At 38.6% G+C, this 13,052-nt stretch overlaps 1 protein-coding gene and 1 non-coding gene across 2 annotated transcripts in view; one reads left to right on the forward strand and one right to left on the reverse strand.

The window, feature by feature from the left end:
• The window catches only part of TDP1 (tyrosyl-DNA phosphodiesterase 1), a 43,000-nt gene that overhangs the window by 28,798 nt on the left and 1,150 nt on the right, over positions 1 to 13,052 (forward strand). The window contains exon 14 of the mRNA XM_086613138.1: positions 6,807 to 6,921. Within this exon, the coding sequence (XP_086469264.1) occupies positions 6,807 to 6,921 (115 nt within the window). The remainder of the gene's footprint in view (positions 1 to 6,806; positions 6,922 to 13,052) is intronic.
• Positions 2,662 to 2,743, reverse strand: TRNAL-AAG (transfer RNA leucine (anticodon AAG)). The gene has a single exon. It is a non-coding gene; the product is annotated as a tRNA-Leu (tRNA).

Raw genomic sequence — 13,052 nt, forward strand, 5'->3', positions numbered from 1 at the left:
CAGTCTAATGATACTCTGCAGTAGATTTTCTAGAGATAGGACCTGACCCTTGGGATCTCAGTCTGTCAAAAATCATTTGTTTCAGAGGTGTTATTAACCTTTAGAGATGAGAATTTTGTCTATTGGGCCATTCTTTGTCATTAAAGTCTATGGAAATTTTGTAACTATATTCAGTAAAAAAGAGCCTTCAGCAGGAATTGAAGTAGTTAATTACTAATTAGAGTAAATAATCTTATTTCTATACATATGGTGGATCAAAACAATGAAAGTTACTCATACAAACCTGGCCAAGATCTTGATCTCATTGAGTAGTTGTAGGACAAGTTCAAATTTGCAGAAAGGATGCTGACAGTCTTGGGATTGTGGCAATGATTTTTGTTTGATATTCGAGACCTCTCTCCCTTAAATATACAACTGCTGCAGTCTTAGGTCTTCAGCCTAGGAAGAAGAATATTTACTGAAGTTTTGCTGCAACTCAAAATCACACTCTGGTGACAAGTAGGTTGCTGTACCTGTTTGACTCAGCAGATCAGTCTATTAGAGAATTAACCACCTTATAAAATAGGTTGGAATCTCGTTTATCTCAAACATGTCAAAGCAATAGATAGCTTAACATGTGGAACTACATCAGTTGGCCTTACCATAATTGTAGCCTGTACATGGCTGTCTTCGCTCCCTTAGTTGTACTGGCACCAGTGCTCAGTGGATTCCTTGTGCTTTAAACCAGCTCAGACTGGCCAAAACCAAATTGCATGAGTTTTCAAAGTATTGTTCCATGAACCAGCTCAATGTGATCACAGTAGTGCTAATGCAAGGAAGATGTAGGAATGGCACGTTCAAGGGGGCAGAGAGCAGGGAGGGGAGTGTAGGATCGCATTTAGATAACCTCCTTTTGACCTGGTTTTGAAACCAAAGCCTGTGAGGAAGGCTGCCTGATGAAGTTTTGGATGAAAATAGGCATAAATGGCTAGGACCTGGCAGAGGAGAGTGTATTGTGCACTATAAATGGTAGAGCCAAGCCGCCAGATCCTTTGCTTTTTGTCACACTGCTTACTCCAAAGTAGCCACTGTTGGGCAAGTAGAAGGCTTTACTTCGTCATATCGAAGACACATCTCAAAACTTTAAATGGCCAAAAGCAGATACTGATGGAAAAGTATAATGGGCAAGCATGTATTTAGTAGTTTATCCCTGAAGATTTCTGGACTTAGAGGCTATAGACTCTTCTGTGAACATCTCTTGTCTTCTTCTAAATGCCTGTAAGCTTCTAGCATTCGCGGCCTGCTCTGGCTGAGTTCCTCTATTTAACAATGTCACATGAAGCACAGTGTTCTAAAAATTAGTTTCATTTGATGATTTTTCCCTTCTTGCATTGAAAGATGCAATAACAAGGTGAATCCTATTCAGCATTTCCATGCCACTCTTTCTGTAGACCGTTACCTGTTTCTAGGCTGAGAAGTCTTTAGCCAGCTCAGTTGCTCCTAGGGTGGAGGTTGTTTGATTGTTCTTACTGCTTTTTTTTTTAATTCCGTATCATTTGGGTTGGGCGAGTAGTGAGTGGAGAGACAAAGGTGCACATGAGATCCAGGTATAAACCTGGAGAAGCAGATACAGATATAAATCTGTGACGCAATGATGTTCTCAAGGTTTTCCTTACTCTGAGTCTAACTTGTTTTATTTTTTACAATGTTAATATGTAATAGGTTAGCCTCCCATTATTTTTCATTCAGAATTGACAGACATGTTTATGCATGAGAAGCATAATTCTGGTGTATCACGTTTACTAATAAAGTTTAGTTTGATTTTTGTCAAATGTAATTAAAATACATAAAACATCTTTATATTGCATGGAAGTACAATGCTTTATCTACAGCCCTCACAACTCTTATTTGTCTTTTGTAAACTATAGAAAGCATGCAAATATGTGCTCCTGTACAGGCAACTGTACTAAAATCTGCCAGTGTGCATGAGATCATCCCATGTTTGAGTTTCAGACCTCTTGGAACACAACTTCACTGAAGCTTATCTAAAACTTGCAAGAACATGTAACTTTTAATACTTATTTTGGAAGAGCATACTTAGTTCTTTTCCTTCCAGTTTCCTAAATATTGATACTTAACTGTGAAGACTGGCAACCAGAAAAAAGAAGCCACCTGTCAGTAGTCACATGATATGGTGTATATGGCATCAAAGTGAGGAGAGGGACTACAACTGTCTTTCCTTTCTTCACTGGGAAGTGCCTGCAGAGACATCTGATAACAAAGGAGGCAGAGAGAGACAAATGTTAATACTTGCCTGATGTACCTGCAATTGTCTGAGATTCACAAGCTAGGCATTGCGACTTGAATATATCTTACGTATATGCCCTGCAGTTATCAAAGAAGCACTTTTTATGCAGTTAACTTAGTCTGGTTGTCAGGACTCCTGTTGGTTCAGTGTGGTTTTAACATACTGTGTGGCAGAGTAGTCCCAGGTGAAGATAGCTATTGTAATGGCAATTTAATACTGCCAGTTTCTGATAGTTCTCTCTCTTCAGCTTGTTTCATGCAATTTGATCACAAAGTTAATGACACTTATTCTGGTAGAAGCTAAGACTTGGAATCATAGAATTGTTTAGGTTGGAAGAGACCTTAAGCTCCTTGAGTCCAACTATTAAAGAGTCTTGGCAGCAGTGGGATTCGAACCCACGCCCCCGAAGAGACTGGAGCCTTAATCCAGCGCCTTAGACCGCTCGGCCATGCTACCCTGGTGGCCTTATGTAGCACACACTTAATATTCCTAATGTTAAAAACTCCACTAGCTCTGCGGTTTGCGCCTTCTATTTTGTGCTGAATACAAATTTGGAATGGATTGTTCCTCACTTGCCATCTGTTGGCTGCCAGTTTTTATCTACTTTTTAAAATGCTTCCAGAGCTTAAGCTTTGAGGTTGGGTTTTGGCGTGGTGTGCTAATGCAGACTCTCAAATACGTTGAATGGTTGTCCTTGACAGAGCAGAAGCTGTCATCATTTACAGTTTTAGTGTTTAGGGGAAAGTCAGCTAATGCTGACATTAGATCACAAGCTTCTCTTGATTAAAAAAATAATGCTTATAAAAAAAGCTAGTGTCCTGTGTTTGAACTGCATTTCCCTTTCTATCCCTATTTCTGTTTCTCACCTCCTACATCTTCACTCTCACTTGTGCACAGCTTGCTTTTTCAGCTGCTGGGAATTCCTTTCTAGAGACTGAAATAAATTACATCTTTAACATGTAAAACAGGTTGAGAGAACCCCATCAGCTAACAGTATGGAGTTCCATGAAGCATGTTGCAGTAATTATTTTGTTTGAAAAATCCTGGAAGTGTCTAATGGAAAGCTTTTTTAAAAAGTAGTTCCTCCTCACAGCTTCTTTGTCTGATAGGATTGTAAGATAAACTGAGCTTGACTTGTAAAATGGTATAAAAGTTTGTGGAATATTTAAATCTTCTAAAAAGTCTGTTGAAGAATATGGTACTAGCCAGGCAGCTTTTGGAAATACAAACTCAAGAGAAATATAATAGTTGCTATTAAACTGAGAACTTACCCATGATTGCCTACCTAGTGCTATTGGATACTACAATTATATTTAGATAATCAGTCACAGAAGTAACAGTAGGTTTTGATATTCTGGAATGCTGCATTTTGTGATGAATACTCACTGGTAATTAGTAAAATACTCTTTTGTAGTAGCCTGTGGTGATGGGTGTATGATCTGAATCTGGGCTAGAGAGCAGCCAACTGTTATGCATGTGTGTAGTGTCATTAGAACTGAACTGCTTAAATTTTTGTTGAGTTCAAACAACTGAACTAAGCCCTTTCAGTCATAGCTCAACTTATACCAGAACCAAAATAAAGTAGGTTAAGCTCTCTGACTGTAACATTAACTTCCAAAGCAATGTAGTACCACTTTCTTCTTTGATTTCTCTAGTTTCAGATGAAGTCTTCTACCCTGTATGAAATAGAGTGGGGGTGAGGAAATACAGTGTAGGTAAACCAGGATTTTATATGTGGACTTTAGGATGTTAAACCTTGCTTTTAGTGTTCACAGAACTGCTAGAGGGTTTTCAAACTCCAGTGGTAGAGACATCTAGAGACATATTTTCCAAGCCAAGGAACTTTGGATTTAGATACCTGAATTTTGTACTGTGGGCTTCTTACAAAAAAAAATGTTCTGATACAGTTGAGTAAAGCTCTGTTTTGAATAAATGTGCCTCAACGTTGAGGGAAGATTTCATTGTGTATTATCCTGGCCAGAGGAGCATGGTCACTCTAAAGCTTGCGTGCATCCTTCATTCTTTACTGCCTGAAATAGTGAATTCTTAAATAGTTTTGCCAAAGAGCAGGCTTTTTTCTATTTACTGGCATGGGAAAGGATAGTCCCATAATCATCCAGTGCCAGGGGGGTTAGACTAGATGACCTTTAAAGATCCCTTTCAACCCAAACTATTCTATGATTCTAGAAAGAAAAATACAGTTGTTCAGTAATGTCTTAGAAATAAATAATAAAAGCTAGATAGCCTTTAAACTTAATTCTAATCAAATTCCAGGCAAAGTCATGGAACAGGTTATCTTGAGTGCTATTAATGAGCACATACAGGTTAACCGGGTGATCAGGCCCAGTCAACATGGGTTTATGAAAGGCAGGTCTTGCCAATCAAACCTGATCACCTTCTATGATGGGGTGACCCGCCTGGTTGATGAGGGAAGGGCTGTGGATGTAGTTTTCCTTGACCTCAGTAAAGCCTTTGATAACAGTTTCTCATAATGTTCTGGTTGAGAAACTGCTAACTGCTGGCCTGGATAGGCACACCCTCCTTTGGGTTAAAAACTGGCTGGATGGCCGGGCCCAAAGAGTGGTGGTAAATGGGGCTAAATCCAGCTGGAGGCCGGTCACCAGTGGGGTTCCCCAGGGCTCAGTGCTGGGTCCAGTTCTGTTTAACATCTTTATCAATGACCTGGATGAGGGGATTGAATGTACCCTCAGTAAATTTGCGGATGACACCAAGCTGGGAGGCTGTGTCGATCTGCTCAAGGGTAGGGAGGCCCTTCAGAGGGATTTGAACAGACTGGATCGTTGGGCTGAGGCCAATGGCATGAGCTTTAATAAGGCCAAGTGCAGAGTCCTTCACTTGGGGTATAAAAACCCCAAGCATCACTATAGGCTCAGGGAAGAGTGGCTGGAGAGCTGCCTGGCGGAGAAGGACCTGGGGGTGTTGGTTGACTACCGGCTTGATATGAGCCAGCAGTGTGCCCAGGTGGCCAAAAAGGCCAATGGGATACTGGCGTGTATCAAGAATAGTGTGACCAGCAGGAGCAGGGAAGTGATCCTGCCCCTGTACTCGGCACTGGTGAGGCCGCACCTGGAATATTGTGTCCAGTTTTGGGCCCCTCGCTTTGAGAGATATTGAGCTCCTGGAGCGGGTCCAAAGAAGGGCGACTAAACTGGTCAAGGGGCTGGAAAATAAACTTATGAGGAGCGACTAAGGGAGTTGGGGCTGTTTAGCCTGGAGAAGAGGAGGCTGAGGGGAGACCTGAATACAGCCTACAAATACTTGAGAAGGGATGGTGGGGAGGTAGGGGAAGGGCTCTTTACATTAGTGATGGGTGACAGAACAAGAGGAAATGGGTATAAGCTTAGTCAGGGGAGATTCAGGTTGGATGTTAGGAAGTATTTCTTCTCTGAAAGGGTTGTCAGCCACTGGAATAGGCTGCCCAGGGAGGTGGTTGAGTCCCCATCCCTGGATGTGTTTAAGAATAGGGTGGATGATCTACTTAGGGATATGGTTTAATGGGGATTAGGGACGGTTGGACTCGATGATCTCTGAGGTCTTTTCCAACCTAGAAATCTATGAAATCTATACTTGATTGATAATAGGCTTTTGGAGTCTCAGTATCAGAGATTTGCTTTTGCATAACTCATGACAATTGATGAATGGGATCCAACTTCTGTGGGGAAGTGACTAAGCAACATAATCTGCCGAAGTTACTTGAATCGCTTTAAATCTACCTGCCTGTGTGTTGCATTGCATTATAGCTTGCTTTTTTGTAGTTCTTAACCTTGTTTGAAATCCACTGTCATTCTAATGAGTGGAGTCTTTGAAACTTATGCAAGAAGTTTCAAATATTCATTAAATTTTTTTAGCTTACATGGATGGTGTTACCCAAGGTATCGGAAAAGCATAGATCTGAAGACTTATTACAAGTTGAATTTTAATTGCGTTCATGAAACACACTGAACATCTAACTAATATGGTCAGAATGAAACTAAACAGCAAAGAGAATTTTTAAAGCTTTTCCCTTTAGTTCAATATTAAACACGAAATGTATTAATATTTTGAATATTTTGTTTAATAATTAATATGTGATTCCAATATTTGTAAGCATTTATGCAAAAGAAGCAACATCCTGTTGTATTGGGATATGCTGCCCATATGGTACTAGCAAAGACCTTGGGCAATTTGGATAGAATTGCTCGCACAAGCAAGGCCATGAGCGTGTTTACCTAGTGAATGTGGAAATACGCTGGTATCTGTGTAAGACTGAGAATGTGGAGCATATCCAGTGGAGACCCACCTGGTGGTGCCAAGCCAATGAATGTAAAAGAGAAGAGCCTGAAATAGTAATAAGAAAAGCTGCCTTTTTGAGACAGGAAGATGCTTTAGGAAGTATCTAATCTCCGTAATGGAGGCAAAACCTTTTCTTTTATTGAGAAAGAATCTATTGTGGATTACATTGGTCTTTTTCCCAGAAAACTAATACATCTGTCTTCTGTATGTTTCCTTTCCTTCATAGGGATTGAGCAAAGGATACTTTCATGTGAGAGGGAAGTTGCTTTCAGAAGGTAGTGATTCAGCAATGTATTTTCCTGTACCTTATGACCTGCCACCAGAACAATATGGAAGCAAAGGTAAGGTGTGACTTCAGAAGAAAAGTAGGTGTATTATGTATGGAGCAAACTAATTTGAGTAACTGAGTCATTTGAACACTGCTATGTTCCTCCAAAGCTTTATTTTAACATTTTTGTGGCGTGGCTGCATTTGCAATTAGATCAGTCTGACAGTCTGCTTGCAACTTCAAAGAAACTCAACTATCTCTGGTTCTAATTTTTTCCTTTATTATTGTTTAAGTTTTGGATCAACAACCTAAATATTTTTTCATTCCTCTTCTGGGATTCTTTTATGTATTAGGAAACCAGATATTCTTTATGGAATCAAAGTGTTCTTTAGAACTACTGGGTGAAGGAGTGTTGAAAGAGGCGTGTTTGGAAGAGAGCAGGTGCGAGGAAAAAAAAATGCTCTGGAAGTGGGGTGTGAAAGAAGTAACATAGAACAAATGTAAAAAAATTGCTGCAAATCAGAAGAAAGATGATTTGCTTTTAGTCCATTCTATATTTCATAGTTTCAGACTTCACTTTCTAGAAGATCTGTGTTAGAATTCTCCTTGGAGAGGCAGAGAGGATATATTTCATAATACTTGAAGAGATTTACAAGATCTCAACCTTCTCAGCTTCTGAGGCTCTCTAGAACATGTAAAACGAGGAAGTGATAAGTAAGTGCTGCTATGAGGTGATGATGGCTTGAAAACCTAAAAATACATTGAGGATAATGATGTTGATATTTTCATATCAAATAGCCCATTTTAACTACATAGGATGATTTAAAAGAAAAAGCCACCACCAACAAACCACAATATAATGCTTGAAAAACATATTTTTGGACCTACAAACTTTCATAAAGTCCTGCTTATGTGATTAATCAACTCAGTGAATCTATCGTTTGCATGTATTGGGCTACTTCATCAGCTTTTTTCCTAGTGGGTTGCACTTAACTTTCCAGTTAGATTTAAATGTAATTAGATTTATGCTTAATTGGCTGTTTTCCACTTTTAAAGGGAGACCTCAGCAGGTGAAACATTTCTGTGCTTTATTACTCTGCCAGATTTCAGATTTATTAATCTCAGGTGCTCGTTACAAAGAACTCTCTTACAGTGCTAGTGAGAGGGGATGAGCTAAAAATATATTTATCAGGAATTCTTTGAGTTGTGACTAGGTTACAAGGCACGAATTTATAGAAGCTTTTCCTGAGCTCTGTTCAAAATGCTTTGAAACTGCTTAAACCCTCTTGACGAGAAGGCCATAAGATAGAGGGGTAAGTAATTTCTGATAAACAAGTTATTTCTCATTCAGTTTTCTCTTCAGTGTACGTATGTAAATCAAGGAAAGAAACAGGCTATTCAGTTGACTAATAGTATACAGAAAATATATGTATATACGAGGAAGTAGGACAGGTTCCAGCTCGGTTCAGATTAATCTAAAGTTAGAGTGAAACTACGTATTACTCTATATGTATGCCAATTATATGAATTACATTAGTCTTTGGTTATTTTGCTCTTTGAAGATTTCTTTCTTTTTCCTTATTTCCATTATAACAATTTGTAAGAATGTCTTAAAATGTATTTCCTTATTTTCCAGCAGGAAAATCTATTTTATCCTTGGTAACTGAGGGCTAAAGCTGTCAAATCTCATGCTATGAGAGACTGTAAGAATGGTGGGCAAATGAGATGGAGATTTGCTTTAATGCAAGTTGAAGCATTGTGTAGAAATGAACAGTCCACTTAACAACTCATTAGTTCTCTAGCTGAAATTTTCAACCTCTGACAGCTATGATTTTAGTTTTGTTAAGGATGCACAAAAGGATCTGTAACATGTCTCACAGGAACAGCTCTCCCTTTTGTGAAGGACCCTGTTCAGTGATCAATATGCCATTGCCACACTTACTGTGGAAGAACAAATTGACCTTTTCCTTGTAACTTCAGATATTCAGTGCTTGTTACTTTGTCTAGTTTTCAGTGAGTGGGAATTGAGAGTATGGTGAAATTACATTTGGTAAATATTTGTAGTGATTTCAGGAAACTAGTAACACTCCAGCTCGTTTATTACACAAACTGCTGTTGTGTTGGATCAAAACAAGAAAAACTTCATGGTATATTTGCCTCCAGCTCTGGTAGGTTTAGATATTTCTGTTTATCCTGTTATTTGAAGGCTGGGGACAATTTTCATTTATTCTGCCTTGTGCTAGTGACAGAGTGCCTAAAAGAAGAGATCAGTGTTATGTCTGGATAAGCTGGAAGAATATATTACTCTGAGCTCCATTACCTGCTCTATCATCAGAAGGTTAGATAAGTTCTGGGAAAATGTCACTGTATGTGGTCCCTACCTTTCTCCCACCTTTGTTTGTCCAAAGTTCTAGAATTCTCCACTTTCTCTGTCAAGTAGTTAAAATATTTTTGAAGAAATTAAGAAAGAAGACTTCCGAGGAAGTTACTCAGATTTTTCAATCTCCTTTTTTTCTAATTAATATTGTATAGCTACATGGAACCTGTGTACTTTCTAGAGTTTGAAAGAACTTGACTGGCAGCATCCTATAAGAATTTTTAGCGAACTTCAGGTCCTCTCAATATACTTACTGTGGTACAAACTCGTTCTTCTGAGAAGATGGCAACTAGAAGCTAGTCCTGTTTCTAATGATACTAATAGATTTAGTAGAAAATATTTCACTTATTTAACACTCAGAGCAATGGTAAATGTAGATCTGAGTATCTTTAGAAGTTTAGTTTTCATTTTTTTCAAGCAGCAAGTATACGTTGTCATTGTAGTTCATATACTGGGATGGAGAGCGGGGGTTGGAACCAATTTGTGTTGGCATACACCTCCTTCCTAGGTGGAATCAAAAGCATTACTATTGACTGGTAAACCTGCAATTTGAGACTGAAGCTCTCTTAAGATGGCTTGACATCAGATGCCTCAGATGGCCTCCCAGAGTCCAAATGTAACGTTTGAGTACACAACAAAACCTGTTTTCCTTCAAGGTTTTTATGACCATGAAGAAATTATCACTTTGTAGGAGAGGAAACTTGACTTAGTCACCATTTTGTTTGAGTACTTCTGTGTATTGGATTGGTAGGGTTACAAACTTGAAGACCTGAAGGAACCACTACATTGATCGGATTTGTCACGTTACTAGCCAATTTCTTTGAGCTCAAAGCTTCTGTTTGGCTAAGAGAGATCTTCCAAAATATGCTTCAGATAATTAGTTGAGAGCATTATTGTGAGATGGCAAATTCACCAAATGGCAAACAGTAAATATTTTGCTTCAATAGCTGGTGAACCCAAGAATTTTAAAAAGCACTTTATTTTGGCTATTCTTCAGAGTAGATGCGTGATGCCTTGTTTAGTTGTTGAACTTGTGTGATTTGATCCTTCTTGTGCAGAATGCAAGATTTGTAGTCAAAGTCTGAGGAAATATAACAATACGTCATCCTAACAGATCAGAGTTAAGGTTGCACAGAGAACTTTTACTTGGACACTTTTCCTTTAGACTGTTTTTTCCCAGCTGCTTTAAATTACCAGCACAGAACAGTTTTATTATACATGATGTACATAGCTTGCATCTTTCTCATGCTGCAGGGAACATGCATGTTTTACATCTGACAGTTTTAAAATAAAGATTTAAGATCATTCCTACTCTGAATTGACAAAGGACTTCATTAATTTTTAGCGTGTTGTGCGCAACATGCATGTTATTATTTGCAAATTGCTGTTTTGAGCAATTGCAGTTGTTCACCTCCAATAGCTGAACAGCGGAAGGCAACATCGACATTTTGAGAAACAAAGCAAATCCCGCTTTAAAACTGCAGTACAGATCAGCAACTGTGATCTGTTAGGTTTCTTTTCTTTTTCCCCGGTGAGTGATCATCCTCCTGGCCTTCAGGAATTATTACCTTGTTTGTGAATAGTTATAGATCCCACATCTATACCCTGTCTGCTTTTTCCTGAGATCATTCAGGTATGATTTCTGCATTGAGAGAAACAAGATGAGTTCCTTTTAACTGTCATGCTCATCCAAAGGGAGCAGAGAAGAGAGACTGAAGCATAGTGTGCACCTTCTGCAAATGCTGAAAGGGAGAACTTTCCAGCGTCATGCAGCAGACAGTAAGTTTGCTGTGTTAGAACATATACGTAGAATGACTTGGAGAGCTCTGGTTATTTGTGAGTAAATGTGAATACTTGTTACTTCAAAGCTACATTTTTCAATTTGAAGACTTCTGAAATAGTGTGCAAGACGTTGTAAGAAGCCGGTCTCTGTGTTCAGAAATCAGCCAGGAATGGCCCTCATCCAGATCTCCACTCGCAGTGCAAAAGACACTTTTATTTTAAACCGTAGGAAGAGGATCAAAAAGATTCCTTAATTGTATCTTACTCTTCAATTGAATGTTCCTGTAATTCACAGACTTTTCTAGTTTTGGCTGTACATACTGTACTGCCATCTGTCATACTTACAAGAACATGAAGTTTTGAAATGGCATGGTTTTGACCTACACAATACACTGCATTTGTAAAATACTATTGTTAAAATTTGCAAAACAACCTTGTACCATTGTCAGCTCATGATTTCATATTCTGTAACATGATCTCAAAATGTGGGAGATTCTTTGAAGTGATTAATGAGGTGTACTTGAAAAAACTTGTTCTTGAGGGCCTCTGTCTTTAAATGAAATGTGATAAGTCTATTCAGTTGTGAGAGAATCTTCAAAAGTCTGCCTGTGTGTATAACTGAAATAGCGCTTTGTCTGACATTTCAGATAATCTTCAAGTGGCAGGGGGGTAGGAGTGGCCCTGTTCGTTTTACTGTGTGCAACTCTAGTGACAGAATTCTGCTTGTAAGTGAAGCAAGAAGGAAGCAGTGGTACTGGGTCACTAGATAACACTAATTCCAATAACATGCAGTTGAGGCAAAATTAGGGTATCAGAAATGAAGAACTGAACTTGAAAGGTGTGAAAAGTAGGTACATTGAGCACACTTTAAAAATATATATAGCGGGGCTATAAATAGGGAACAGTTAACTTCCCACCGAAGTGGGAAGTAGTTGGCGAAGGCAGCAAAGATGAATAGATCCAAGTGACAGGTTCCAGTGCTTGAGTGGGACTGTATTTATTCTGATGTCATAAATAGAGGTCAGTGATCAAACAATGTGTGCTTGAAATCCTCAATGCGTTTTCCAGCATTTGCTTTATTCTGTACCCATTCTTATAACTATTAATGTTTGCTATGTGGTAAGGTATTCACCTAAAATACAACAGGTGCATTTAGCTCTTGTGCAGACGACTGGTAAAAGAAGCTTAGGGAAATAATGGTGCTACTTCTTTTTTTTTTAAGAGATCACTCAAAGTCTAGACATCCTGCAGTTGACCCAGAAACTGCGTTAAGTGCTATACTTTCTTCTGGTTTCCAATGCCTTTTATTTTTTTTTGTGCTTGGAAATCACCTATCCACTGTAACAAAAAAAATGGCCAACTACTTCTACCTAGATGCTATATCATGATTTTAAATCAGGGGAAGATATGGATGTTTGCTTTTATTGTCCTCTTGTAATAACATTATGTGAAAGATGGCATTTGTTGCACGGGCTGTTCTTTCTCTGGTGATCACATTCCTGTGAGTTGTAACATCCCCATCAGTCTTAATAAAGTCTAAATGTAAAGTCTTTTTTCAAGTCAAGCAGATTCAATTTTGCTTTTATTTAAAGCGTTGTCCTATTACCCTCTTATTACTGTAAACAGACACTTTTGTAGAACGTTTGCATAGCTGGGCTATGTTTCACTGCAAACTACGGAACTACAGTACTAGAATTAAACATGCTCTAGTAGCAAGTAATATCGGATACTTAGTAGAAATGCTCTCCCCGCCACATGTTTAATTGGCGTGGCACTTGTCACAGTGTACTGTCGTGTAATTTACACATCCTTTCATTACTGCTTCTGGCACTTTCTTACTCTCCTCTTTTTGCTGCAGTAATTCCCACTTGATATATTGTGAGAGCTGGCATTGGATCCTGTGAATTTAAAATTGGACAACAGTAATCATAATCAATAGCTTATCTAAAATTTCGATTGACAAGCATGTAGCACATCTTTAGCAAGTATAAATAGTATATCATGTAGATGAGTAGCTTTGGATTTAATAAATGAACTACTCCCAT

This window comes from Tauraco erythrolophus, chromosome 6 (assembly GCF_009769465.1).
Source record: "Tauraco erythrolophus isolate bTauEry1 chromosome 6, bTauEry1.pri, whole genome shotgun sequence".
NCBI lineage: Eukaryota > Metazoa > Chordata > Aves > Musophagiformes > Musophagidae > Tauraco > Tauraco erythrolophus.